At 40.2% G+C, this 14,223-nt stretch overlaps 1 protein-coding gene across 1 annotated transcript; it reads right to left on the bottom strand.

The window, feature by feature from the left end:
- Positions 1-7,687: 7,687 nt before the first annotated feature.
- Positions 7,688-10,144, bottom strand: Pcdhb1 (protocadherin beta 1). Its single transcript, XM_005069221.2, has one exon. It carries the CDS (start codon positions 10,142-10,144, stop codon positions 7,688-7,690), a length of 2,457 nt encoding a protein of 818 aa, XP_005069278.2.
- Between the last annotated feature and the right edge of the window lie 4,079 nt (positions 10,145-14,223).

Here is a 14,223-nt window from a genome sequence, read left to right on the forward strand (position 1 = left end):
CATCTACCTTCGTACCCAAATCACACAAAGACAGAAGTAAGATGGGGAACTACAGACCAATCTCCCTCATAAACATTGACGCAAAAATGTTCAATAAAATACTGGCAAATTGAATCCAAGAACACATAAAAAAAATCACCCACCATGATCAAGTAGGCTTCATCCCAGGGATGAAGGGATGGTTCAACATATGAAAGTCCATCAATGTAATCCACCATATAAACAAACTGAAAAAAAAACATTTGGCACAATTCAAATCCCCTTCATGATAAAGATCTTGGAGAGATCCGGAATAACAGGTACTTACCTTAACATAATAAAATCTATATAAAGCAAACCAACAGCCAATATCAAACTAAATGGACAGAAACTCAACGCGATTCCTCTAAAATCAGGAACAAGACAAGGTTGTACACTCTATCCATATCTGTTCAATATTGTATTTGAAGTTCTTGCTAGAGCAATAAGACAAAAAAAAGGACATTAAGGATATACAAATTGGAAAGGAAGAAGTCAAACTTTCACTATTTGCAGATGATATGATAATCTATGTAAGTGACCCGAAGAATTCTACCAGAGAACACCTACAGCTGATAAACACCTTCAGCAGGGTGGCAGGATACAAAATTAATTCAAAAAAGTCAGTAGGTCTACTATATATAGACAATAAAGGGGCCAAGAAAGAAATCAGAGAAACATCACCCTTTACAATAGCCACAAACACCATAAAATATCTTGGGGTAACTCTAACCAAAAAGGTGAAAGATCTATATGACAAAAACTTTGAGTCTTTAAGTAAGGAAATTAAAGAAGATACCAGAAAATGGAAAGATCTTCCATGCTCTAAGATAGGTAGGACCAACATAGTAGATATGGCAATCTTACCAAAAGAAATCTACAGATTCAATGCAATCCCTATCAAAATACCAGCACAATTTTTCACAGACAATGAAAGGACAATTCTCAACTTTATGTGGGAAAACAAAAGACCCAGGATAGCCAAAACAACCCTGTGCAATAAAGGAACTTCCGGAGGCATCACCAGCCCTGACTTCAAGCTCTACTATAGAACTATAGCCCTGAAAACAGCTTGGTATTGGCACAAAAATAGACAGGAAGACCAATGGAATTGAATCGAAAACCCTGATTTTAACCCACACAGGTATGAACACTCGATTTTTGACAAATAAGCAAAAATTATACAATGGAAAAAAGAAAGCATCTTCAACAAATTGTGCTGGCATAACAGATATTGGCATGTAGAAGACTACAGATAGATACATGTCTATCGCCATGCATGAAACTCAAGTCCAAATGGAATAAAGACCTCAACATAAATCCAGCCACACTGAACCACTTAGAAGAGAAAGTGGGAAGTACCCTTGAATGAATTGGTACAGGAGACCCCTTGCTGAACACAACACCAGTAGCACAGACACTGAGATCAGCAATTAATAAATGGGACCTCCTGAAACTGAGAAGCTTCTGTAAGGCAAAGGGCATAGTCAACAAGACAAAACAACAGCCCACAGAATAGGAAAACATATTCACCAGCCCCACATCTGACAGAGGGCTGATCTCCAAAATTTACAAAGAACTCAAGAAGCTAGTTTCCAAAACACCAAATAATCCAATTAAAAAATGGGGTACAGAACTAAATAGAGAATTATCAATAGAGCAATCTAAAATGGCTGATGGACACTTGAGAAAGTGCTCAACATCCTTAGCCATCAGGGAAATGCAAATCAAAACAACTCTGAGATACCATCTCACTCCCCTCAGAATGGTTAAAATAAAAAATACTAATGACAGATTATGCTGGAGAGGATATGGAAAAAAGGGAACACTTTTCCACTGCTGGCAGGAGTGCCAACATGTACAACCACTTTGGAGATCATTATGGAAATTCCTCAAGAAAATGGAAATCAGTCTACCACAATGTCCAGCAATTCCACTCTTAGGCATGTGCCCAAAAGATGCACATTCATACAATAAGGACGTCTGCTCAACTATGTTCATAGCAGCACTAATTGTAATAGCCAAAATCTGGAAACAACATAGGTGCCCCTCAACTGAAGACTGGATAGATAAAATATGGTACATTTATACAATGGAGTACTACTCGGCGGAAAAAAAATACAATGGAATCTTGAAATTTGCAGGCAAATGGATAGCACTAGAAGATAACATTCTGAGAGAGGTAACCCAGCCACAAAAAGACAAACATGGCATGTACTCACTCATATATGGATTTTGGACATGAACCCAGGGGAGTGTCAGCCTACAACCCCAGTGCCAGAGAGGCTTGGAAACAGAGTGCCCTAAGACAGAATGCATGGTATCCCAGAGAAGGGGAATGGACCAGGATCTCCTGAGGGGATTGGGAGCATGGGGGAGCGGAGAGGGACATGGGAGAAAGAGAGGGGGAGAAGAGGGGAGAGGAGGACATGGGGGAGCAGGAAGGTTGAGTCGGGGGAAGAATAGAGGAGAGAAGGATGAGAGATACCATAATAAATGGAGTCATTATAGGTTTGAGGAGAGATCTGGTACTAGTGAGATTTCCAGAGATCTACAACTGGCAATCTAAGCAATAGTGGAGAAGCTACCGTAAATGCCCTTCCGTGATAATGAGATTGATGACTACCTTATATGCCATCCTAGAACCTTCATCCAGTGGTTGATGGAAGCAGAGGCAGACACACCCAGCTAAACACTTAACTGAATTCCTGGAACCCAGTTGCAGAGAGGGAGGAGTGATGAGCAAAGGGATCATGACCGGGCGGGTGAAACTCACAGAAACAGCTGGACCTGAACAAGGAGGAGCTCAAGGACCCCAGACTGATGCCTGAGAGGCCAGCATGGGACTAATCCAGATGCCCTGAACGTGGGTGTCTGTGAGGAGGCCTCGGCAATCTATGGGTCCTCAGGTAGTAGATCAGTATTTATCCCTGGTGTACAAATGGACTTGCGGACCTCATTCCACATGGAGAGATTCTCTCTCAGCCTGGACACGGGTCAGAGGGCCTAGACCCTGCCCCGGGATGACATGACAGACTTTGGAGATCCCCCCATGGAGCGCATCACCCTCTCTGGGGAGGGAAGGGCGATGGGGCCGGGGAGGAGGGAAGGGAGAGGGAGCTGGGATTGGCATATGAATCATGTTGTTTCTAATTTAAATTTTAAAAAAGGAAAAAAAAGAAAGTTATATGTGAGTAGGTTCTGTATCTAGGAATGAAAAAAACCTTCATCCTTACAGTAAAGAACAAAAGGCACACAGACCGAGGAAGTTATTTATTTATTTATTTTTAGGAGAATTGCATAAAACCAGACAGACCAATTCCATTTCTTACATATATGTATGTGTGTATGTGTGTATATATTTCATTTCAGTATAAATATCTATTTTAAATTACATATCTATTATATAGCTGATTAATACATGTGAATAATAAATTTTGAGTTTTATGTTTAGTATCTATTTTATAACTATAATTAAAACTTTAAATTTAATGTGTTTTCCTTTATGTTTAAAATGTTCCTCACAAACACGCCTTTACAAGATAAATGAAACTTATTAAAGATTAAAGCAATACTAATTTTAATCAAAATGTGGTTTTTGTGGATAATTCCATTATTAAATACCAACCTAAACTACCATTTGCTAAACAACAAAATAGATAATGATGTCATTGTGTTATAATTTACTAAAGTAAGTGTCCAAAACAAAATAAGCATGCAGAAGAAATAAGTATCTCTTATAAAGAACTAAAAGAATTGGGGAAACAGAAAGTAATGGCTATTGGAATACCATGATATTGTATCTGTAAATGTCCAGCATGGGATACTAAAGTTAGTTGAAGCTGAAGCATGATATGTATGTAATTTAAAACTATCTTCCTCTAAGTATTAGTCACCAATAGAAAAGTAACAGCTTTAAATGGAGAGGCTTGGTCAACACAGTAAAAATTAACATCATCTTGACATCACTGAACTTTGCACATGGCATAGAGACAAATGCAGTAAATTTTATATTTTGCATCTTCACAATAAAAATACTATAGCCGGTGTTATGACACCTACATTGTTTGCTTGCTGATACTCTGATGCCTTGGAAAGTGCAAAGAATCATTTCTGTTGGACTCTTCCCAGTTGGTTCATAACCTCAATCTAATCATGAAAAATAAAAACAATCTCAAATGCAGAGGATCTTTCTAATAACTGGAACCCTTCAAAAATGTTAAAGCCTTAAACAACTGGGCAGAGCTAGGGAACCATGCACAGATTAGGGATGAAGGACACACAGCAACTAAATGCAGTGTGGGATACTGTGTTAAACATTTCTCTGTGACTTAAAGCTTCCCTTATAAATGTGTATGACAAGCTGAAGAGGTAACAAAGGCTGTCTGCCCAAGCCACCTTGATAGTTCTAATTCCTAGATAGTGTACCATGGCCGTTTTGCACATGATCCCCTTCAAAGCTTTTGAGTTGTAGCTACAAATATGTGTGAGTGTTTCTGATATGATTCGATAGTTTTGGAAAGAGGAATTGTCCTCATTATTTGCATCCTTTATCTTACTTTCTGTTGGAGACTTAGACTTAATATATAAAGTTCGGGTATATAAAGTTCTGTACAAATATAGATAGGTCACAGTCTGAGTTAATTAAGAAATGTTCTTATTTTTTAGTTCACCAGGTACTCCTGGCATTCTCATGGGAATAGAGCAAATAGAGTAAATCACCATTTAACCCAACAGGTCTTAAACCAGAAGTCAGTGACAACATTTTCACCGGCCTAAAGCAAAATAAGGAAATCAGTATCTGCAAACCCCTGTGTACTGCTGCACTATTTGTAATAACCAAGTTATTAGTATATTACACCAAGTGCATATCTATGAATAGATAGAAAAAATGGCCTAATTCTACAATGACTTTATTCAGGCATCCAGAAGAAGAAAATTCTGTGATTTGTAGGAAAGTGGATAGAACTGGAGACCTTTATATTAAATAAGAAAGCTAGTCTCACAAAGATGATTTATCACATGTTTTCTCTTATATGTGGATTGGATGGGGGGACATGAAAATAAAAAGGACTGTATAAGGGAAAAGAGGGCAAGGAGGGAGATGAAACATAACAAGAGCCATGAAGATGATCCAAGTACAGTATGTGCATTACAGAAATAACAAAGTCCTATTACTTTGTGAAGTTAATAGGCATTAATCTTTAAAGGGGGGGTCTGTGTTGGGCAGTCACTCAATTCCACGGACAATCCCAGTCTTATTATGGTCCAAATTAACAGCTCTTTCACTTTGTGATGGTGTGTAAAGCAATATCTAAAGAAAAGTATTTACAAATTTTCCATTAAACCATATTTTAACTTGAAAAGTAGTTTCTTTCATGAGATTGCTTCACCATTTTATATTAAAATATCATTTTATTTTATTTACTGTGGGAAAAGGTTGACAAATCTAGGTCTTCTCTCCCTTGTGTCTGTTCGTGTGTTTGTGTGTGTGTGTGTGTGTGTGTGTGTGTGTGTGTGTACGTTTGAACATTTCAAAATATACTGAATGATCTTCTATTTGAGCAAGATACATACTTCAAATGAACAGTATTATATAACTCAAGACATGAACAATATTTAGAATTAATAAAAGAATTCATTATTTGTATTTATTTCAATTATTCTCAAAATAACAAATACTATGTTGAAGGTACTCATAGGCTATAACAGCTCTACATCTCCCCCCAAAAAATTTTAGGTACCATTAAGGTTTAATATATTCCTGGCCACCACATAGCATCCAGATGGCATCACCAGGCATCAATCATATAGAATGAAGAATCTCTCAGTGAATAGAATATGATACATCTAAGATGTATTTTGGGAAATACTCCTCTACTCTTAGAATTCCAGACACAAATATTGTGCCTCAGCCAGGCATAGTGGCTTACACCTTTAATTCCAGGGAGGCTGAGGCAGGTCTGAGTTCAAAGCCGGCCTGGTCTACAGGGTGAATTCCAGGACAGCCAGAACTACACAGAGAAACACTGTCTCTAAAAAAAAAAAAAAAAAAAAAAAAAAAAAAAAGCAAATATCATGCCTCTTGTATAAAAGGAACTAGGACATGTTTCATTGAGTCTAAATTGACACATATTTGTTGAAGGGAAGGTTAAAAAGTGAAGTTACAGCCTCATTAAAGTAAACTGACTTTCAAGGCATAGTTTAGTAATACCATTCGTGTCCACAAACTACAAGAATGTTTCAGTCAGTTTTTCTTTCTTTATATATATAATAGTTTTTATTTAAATTTTTACACATGTTGCTCTCAGTTCCCTCAGAGTCAGTTTTACTTTGACTTTAGAAGGAGAACACCTAAAAAAAAATACCTTGTGAGGGTTTAAAGTGGCCTAACTTGTTTCCCCACTTCAACTCGTTTTACACATGATTGGTTAGAAATAGACACTTTCAGCATTTACCATGCTATTGTGACAGCTCATAATGCTGAGAGGAAAGAGGCCTGCCATCTATGCAGGTATTACCTGAAAGTGCTTCTCTTAAGGCCATTTAGCTGGCATTAATGAACTTTCTTTTGGTATCTTTTTCCATACTTGCTCTGCAAACTAAAAAAAAATAATTTAAAAGTATAAAACTTCTACACTATTTAACACAAAATGATTTAAAGTAAATATTCTATAGCAAGTTATCTATAGCAAAAATATTCTACTTATATCCCAACCCACCCTTCATTCCCTATATTCAAGTAACTACTCTCTGATAAGGCAAAGATATCTACATATGAGAGAGTTGAGACCTTCTTAAGACTCCAGATAACCCTTAAGAAACTATAGCTAACAATTCTGTGGAATATCTCTTGACTGAACTCTAGTTTTATATTTGCTCTTACATTTACAAACAAATGAAATCAAGTTTTAATCTTCATCTTTTCTGCCACTGTGTTAAGGATCATCACTTTTACTGGGCATTTTCACGATTATAAATGATGCATGCAAGTTGATGCAGAAATAATTTGTCATGTACAAAATACAGAAATATCTGAATAATAAAATATATCTCTGTCAAAACTTTTTTGGAGACAGGGTCTCACTGTATACTTCTGGCTGGCCTTGAACTAACTCACAGAGATACACTTGACTATCTCCTGAGTGCTGGGATTAGAGAAATGTACCACCACCTTCAGGCAAACCCAATTCTTAATCAGAGCTGAGAACTTGTAGGGGTGTGGACAGTATTGTGGGCTCACCCCTACAAGAAGTAGTTCTCTTTCTTATGCATAAATAATGTTCTACTGGAAAGTGATTCAAAAGTAAAACAACCAGCTTTTGCTATGGAATTTCAGTATTTCTGAGGCCAGGGCCAGTGAACTTCAACGGGAAACATGAAAAATGGTTCATTTGTCTCTTACCTCGCACACAAGAGAGGGAAAAGCAGAATTTACACAAAGAAACATTGCTTTAACCGAATCCCAAATGCATAAATAATCTAGGGATCAGCATGCTTGCTTTATACTAAGCTAAGCCTCATTCTGAGTTTTCTATTTTTACCAAACTAGGCACTCCTGTTTCCGCCAGAGTTGCAGTCTACTCCTTGTTTCAGTGAGGATGGCAGCTCTTTGACAATGGACTATAACATCAAGTTTCTGTTCACTAATGTGGGCTGTTAGTCAGAATTACATATAGTCATCGCCTATCCGGGCATGGCCATCTGAACCCAGAGGCCGATTTCTACTAGAATCTGGAGGCAAACTGGATTCATCCTCTGTTTTCGCCTCTCCAGTGGCATGGGGGAAAGGGAAATTGGGCATAAGTCGCTTAAGAAAACGGAATTCGCTATTGCCAGTTCCAGTGGCCAAGCACATATCATAAGGACAAGGCTGGGGTGAGGAGCTGTTGCCTCTTCCTTGCACTAAATTGTTAGGGAAATTGCAGTCATCATAGAAGTGCTCTTGGATTGTGAATTTGTCTCTGTGTTTGATCTTCTGGTAGAGATGTATAATGAAGATCACAGTAACAGAGAAGAGAAAGAGAAAAGAAAGCACTGCCAGAGAAATGACCAAATATTTTGTGGTTGGATTTACCTTTCTAGGATGCTTGGCTGAATCCTGGAACTGCAAGTAAGGCTCTGAAAAGCCGTCTACCAGCAGGATGTTGAGTGAGGCGGTAGTGGAGAGAGCTGGCTGCCCGTGGTCCTGGACCAGAATGATCATTCTCTGCATCATGGGGTCTCTCTCGGATATCTGCCTCAGTGTACGTATTTCCCCGTTTTGTCTCTGAACAGAAAACAACCCGAGGTCGGTAGCTTTAAGGAGATGGTATGAAAGCCAAGAGTTCTGCCCAGAGTCACCATCAACAGCCACCACTTTGGTCACCAGGTAACCTGCCTCTGCAGCCCTGGGCACCAGGTCGTTGCAGGGTAAACTGCCATTCTGCAATGGGTACAAGATCATTGGACGATTGTCATTGTCATCAAGGACAACCACTCTGACAGTAACTTGGCTACTCAGGGACAGAAAACCTCCATCAGTCGCCTTTACCACAAACTCAAAGTCTTGAATGGCTTCATAATCCATGGTTCTTAGTGCGTAGAGCTTTCCATTGTCTGAATTTATAGAGATGTAAGCAAAGACGGACAGGTCTCCACTCTTTGGAGGGAGCAGGGAATATGTTACTTGGGCATTTTCACCCACATCTAGATCCTCAGCATGGACTTTGCCAATAAAAACTGCAGGACTGTTGTTTTCACGAACAGTCAAAGTGTAAGAATCCTCCTGAAAGACTGGAGGGTTGTCATTTATGTCGGATATTAGCACTTCAATCATAGTCTCTGTGGACAGGCTGGGTGGTCCAGTATCCATAGCAACGAGTGTGATGTTGTAGCTGGAGACAACCTCCCTATTCAAGCTTCTGTCAGTGACCAGCGAATAAGAATTCCGGAATGTGTGTTTGACTACAAAGGGCAAGTCTCCTCTGAGGAAGCAGGTGATTTTTCCTCCAACTCGCACATCCCGGTCTCTGATACTGAAAAGGGCCACTACAGTCTGGAGCGGAGAGTCCTCAGGAAGAGGGCTGGACACCGAGGAAACTGTCACTTCCGGGGGATTGTCGTTTACATCCACCACTTCCACCAAAACTTTGCTGTGGGCAGAAAGACCTCCTCCATCTGTAGCTTGAATGTCAATGTCATATGTTTCTGTGGTCTCAAAATCTAGGGGCCCGCGGAGTAGAACCTCTCCAGTTTTTGAGTCGACAAGAAACGTCTGGACAACTGCTTCTGGATTTTCAGCCAAAGAGTAAGTTATCTGCTTGTTGGTGCCCTCGTCCAGGTCCGTGGCAGTCACCACCACCACTAAGGAGCCATTGTCGCTGTTCTCTGGCACCTGAGCGCGGTACACCAAGCGAGAGAACTGAGGCACGTGGTCATTGACGTCCAGGACAACCACGCGAATGTTAGCGGTGCCAGACTTGGGAGGGGACCCACCATCCACAGCTGTAATAGTCAAATTGACCTCTGGCTGCTCCTCTCTGTCCAGGGGATTATCCAGCACAAGTTCCGCGTATTTGGGCCCGTGGCTTCGGAAGCGCGTGTGCAGGTGGAAATAGGCGTTTGCACTCAAGGTGTAATTTTGGAGACCATTGAGTCCCACATCCAGATCCTGGGCGCTCTGCAGTGGAAAGCGTGAGCCCAAAGGGGTGCTCTCCGGAATCTTTAAAAGAGGCTCCTTGTTTAGAAAAACGGGGGCATTGTCATTGATATCAAATACTCTGACTTCCACACGGAAGGACTGCAGCGGTTCTGCTAGAATAATTTCAAAGTGCAGCACGCACGGGTCGGCTTTGCCACAGAGTGCCTCGCGATCCAGTTTCTCCTTGACGAACAAATCTCCAGTCTTGCGGTGGAGCCGGAAATGCAACTTGTTGCCCTCAGCAACCAGCCGCGCCCCGCGCTCTGCCAGCTTCCCCACCTCTAGCCCCAGGTCCTTAGCCACGTTAGCAACAAATGAGCCACTCTCCATCTCCTCTGCCACCGAATAGCGAATGGTGGCCGCGCCTCCCAGAGACACACACCATAGAAGGAAAAGAGATCCCACCTGCCTTTTTTGCAAAGGTTTTCTGTGAGCAGCTGCCATCATTCCTCACAAGTGCACCCCCCAAAGCTGCCGCCAGCTCTGGGGGTACCAACAGGTTGCACAAACACCAGCTCTCCTGTTACTAACCTCTAACCGCAGTGCTACCAAAGGCTTGCTCCTGCAGCCAGGTAAAGCTGTTTTGCACTTGAAAGAAAAACTGCATTGAGTAACTTAATTCCCCAGGCCATTGAATGTATTAATAGGTATGTGCTCATTCCGGGGAGTTGAGCAGAGGTTGGAAGTTTGTTGCTACAGCAACCGTAGACTCTCTGTTAATTCTCTTTCAAGAAAAGTAGTCCTTGGGAATTGAGAGGGAGGGAGGATAAGCGCTCAAGCTGAGATCACTACCACTATTGGCTGGGGCCACTGCAGCAATGAACAAACAGCACGAATTAAAGCTACATTTCCACGGTGTGCCTAGAGACCAAGGAAAAAGAGAACGGATCCTGCACTGTCCTCTGAAGCCCAAAGGAGGCACGTGGGTGATGAGGCAGAAAGGTCATGGGGAGTGGATATGGAAGGAGAGGAGAGGAAACAGAAAAGTGGGCAGACAGATATTCTCCGGAACCTGGGGGTCCAGTGGGAACACATCTTTTGGTTTGAGCAATCCATTGCTTGGCCCAGAGGAAGCACCTGACTGCTTGTCTCTTATGATTATTGGCCAGACAGGAACTTTGATCAGGTATGGTTTTATGAACTAGCACAGTGGTTTACGTGCAATATTCAATGTAATCTTGCAGCAACCCTATAAGAAAGGCAAAATTGTCTTAAAAGATTAGGAAACTGACAGAAGAGATTTTTGTAAGTTGAAATAGTTATACACTGTAGTTTTTGACTGACCCAAAATCTATATACTTAGTCAATATATTGTCCTGTTTCCTGGGTACTATAGTGGATAAGCCAAGCAAAGATAAATTTAGGACGTTAGCTTCCAAGATAGGAAGATGAGATCTAATCCTCCTCTCCCTGAAATTTCTTCAAACATAGGAAAAATCTAAGGTCTGGGGTCCTGAGGTTGAGGCTGTGTGATACAGCCTCGCCTATCATGCACAAGGCCTGGGGTTCAATTCCCAGTATTGCAAACAAGCAAGCAATCAGAAAGACCAAAGGTCCCAAACAATAGATCACAAAATTAAAACTGTCTATTACTGATTATCAAAAGTATTCTGTTTTCCACTAGTACTTAGCACTTTAAAGCCTGGATGCTGTACAATCAATTGCTGTCATTTAAGAGAACCCTAAACCACATTTCTCAGTGGAAACAAAGTGAATGAGAGAAGAGAGTCTACAAAATATTCAGCCGAGCATGGGGCATGACTGTGGTTTTAGCATTTAGGAGGCAGAGGCAAGAAGATCAGAATCGCAAAGCCAGCACTGGCCGCTGTGAATAGTGATTTCAAGGTCATCCAGGGCTTCATGAAAGCCTGTCTCAAAAAAATAAAAATAAAGAAAGTACTACTATTCTAGCATCAAGACACCCTTAGATCTCTATCGGGATCAACGCCTGGTACAAATATGCACCCCTGAATTTTTTCTTTCTCCTTTCCTAAATAAAGCTGCATTTACTCACTGATTGCAACAGTGAAGGCTGCACATCCTTGGAAACATGGGGAACATTAGTAAGAAGCTATTATAAAGGACATGTGGTTTGTGGCTTTGTGTTGGATGATTTAGGAGAGATTTGAAGTAGGACTTTGATCTGAATTGACTGCTGTGATAAGTGAAGTTAATTGTATGATGACTAAATTAATAATCTTATGTAGAGTACAAGAAATGACAGATGGAAACATGCAGAAATCCACAACTAAACAATGGACCAAGCTCCTGGAGTACAATCGAAGTGAGAGAGGAATTTGAATAAAGGAGTCAAGACCATGATGGGGAAACCCACAGAAACAGCTGACCTGAGCTAGTGAGACAATACTGACTCAGGTCTGACAAATGGGGAACCTGCTTAAGACCAAACTAGACTCCCTTAATATAGGTGAACATATAGGGACAATATATGAAGCCACTGGCAGTGGGTCCAAGATCTAACTCTAATGTACAAACTGACTTAGTGGAGCCCATTCTATATGGAGAGATACCTTGCTCAGCCTAGACACAGGGGTGTGGGGTGGGGAAGTGCCTTGATCCTGCCTCAACAAGATGATGGAACAGACTTAGTAGACTTCCTAAGACAGGCCTTACCCTCTCCATGGAGCAGATGGGAGGAGTGAGAAGTGGGGAGAGTAGGAGGAGAGGAGGGAGGGGAACTGGGATTATAATGTAAAAAATAAATTAATAATTTTTAGAAGTTCCTGAACATATTCATAAAAAAGGAATTGAGTAAGGGTAACAATTCCATTGGCAATTAAGCCACAGTTACTAATATTTGCAGTCCAGAGAGACATTTGGTCATTTTATGAATAGATTGACTAGTGTTCTTTTTGTTTGTGTGCACTGATTATATCGTACTCTTTTCCCTGATGCATCACCATCACCGTGTAGCCTTGTCTAAGTGTTCTATGAAATTGTTTTTGTTCAACAGGAAAACACTATGACTTACCTATATTAACCTAGGCCCTAGACATCAAGGACTGTTGTTACCTTTTTTCAGTATAATTGTACTCAAATTCAATCACTCATTTCATTATACAAATTTAACTTAAATTTGCAGAGCAGTGGTGGCTCACATCTTTAATCCTAGCACTAGGGATGCAGAGACAGGTGGATCTCTGTGATCTGTGAGTTCAAGGCCAGCCTGGTCTACAGAGTGAATTCTAAGACAGCCAAGGCTACATAGAGAAACCCTATCTCAAAAACCAAAACCTAAAGAGATAAAAAAATTACATAAATATACGTGTCACTTTGTGTTTATGTACATGGCGGGTCTGGTAGACATAGTGTCAACCTAGAAGCAACACTGATCTCATAATGCATGTTCTTTTTCAGTTTTACATTGTAACCACAAACTGCTAAGAAGCCGTATCAATTTCTACTGAAGCTGTATGGTCATCAGCAGTGTAGTCACTAATTGTTTAAAATATATCCAATGTCTAGTGTCTGTGTCTATTGCTAATACTGCAATATCATGAGGTGATTTATTTTAAAAATAGCTTTGCTTTGTCCCATGTTTCCAATTCAAGATTAAGGAGCCATTCTAGTGATGGCCTTCCTGTTACACTTGGAAATGAACAGAATTGTGTGATGAGAAAGGCAGGGTTGTAAAAGAACTTTATAGTAGACCCATTTTTTTAGATAGTCTACTAATCATAGAAAGAACTTCCTAAAAGTCTCAGCTTGCTCTGGCCTTATGAAACCTCATAATAGGAATTAAATATCAGCTTGAGTTTTAGAGTGAACAAACTGCACTCAAACTCTAGTAGTTGTATTACTAGTCTTCTAAAACTTTGTCATGCTGGTTAAATGTGTGTGTTCATATCTCACTGCTTAGGTTTTGTTTCTCTGGTTATTAACCTCATTTTTTTCAGTACTGGGACTTTGCATATAATAGCATTCTACCATAGAACTGCATTATTAGGCCCTGACTGTTAACTCTTTATTATATTTCCAGACATCTGGATATCTTTGGGGAAGAGTTTTTGCTCAGTTCCATTGCCCCTTTCCTATTGGTTTGCAGTAGTTTTACATATTGTGAGTTTGAATCCTGGAAAATCAAAAGAGACATGTTTATACCTAGTCAGTATATGTCTTCAGAGAAAACCCTCAATCAATTTGTATAGAGCAAATAAAAAGCATGTTATTTAGCATCCTCAAAATAGAAGGTTTTGTGCGTTTTTCTAATATTATCAACTATAAATCTTCAGATTAAAGATCAACAAACCTAGGCAGAATAAATATAGTATAACTATTGTCGTATTTTGTTTTCTATTTGTGTGATGAAACATTTTGATCAAACACAATTTAGGGAGGAAGGGCTTTATTTGGCTTATACTTCCCCATCACAGTTCATCATTTGTAGAGGTTAGGACAGGAGTTCCAGGCAGGACCCGGGAGGTAAGAACTGAAGCACAGACCATGGAAGGGTGCTACCGATTGGCTTGCTCCTCATGGCCTTCTCGGCTTGCTTTCTTTTA

The sequence above is a fragment of the Mesocricetus auratus genome, unplaced genomic scaffold, assembly GCF_017639785.1.
Source record: "Mesocricetus auratus isolate SY011 unplaced genomic scaffold, BCM_Maur_2.0 Super-Scaffold_6730, whole genome shotgun sequence".
Classification (NCBI taxonomy): domain Eukaryota; kingdom Metazoa; phylum Chordata; class Mammalia; order Rodentia; family Cricetidae; genus Mesocricetus; species Mesocricetus auratus.

Excerpts from the sequence above, each read along its gene's own strand:
- Pcdhb1 (XM_005069221.2), bottom strand. The coding sequence starts at position 10,144 with ATGGCAGCTGCTCACAGAAAACCTTTGCAAAAAAGGCAGGTGGGATCT.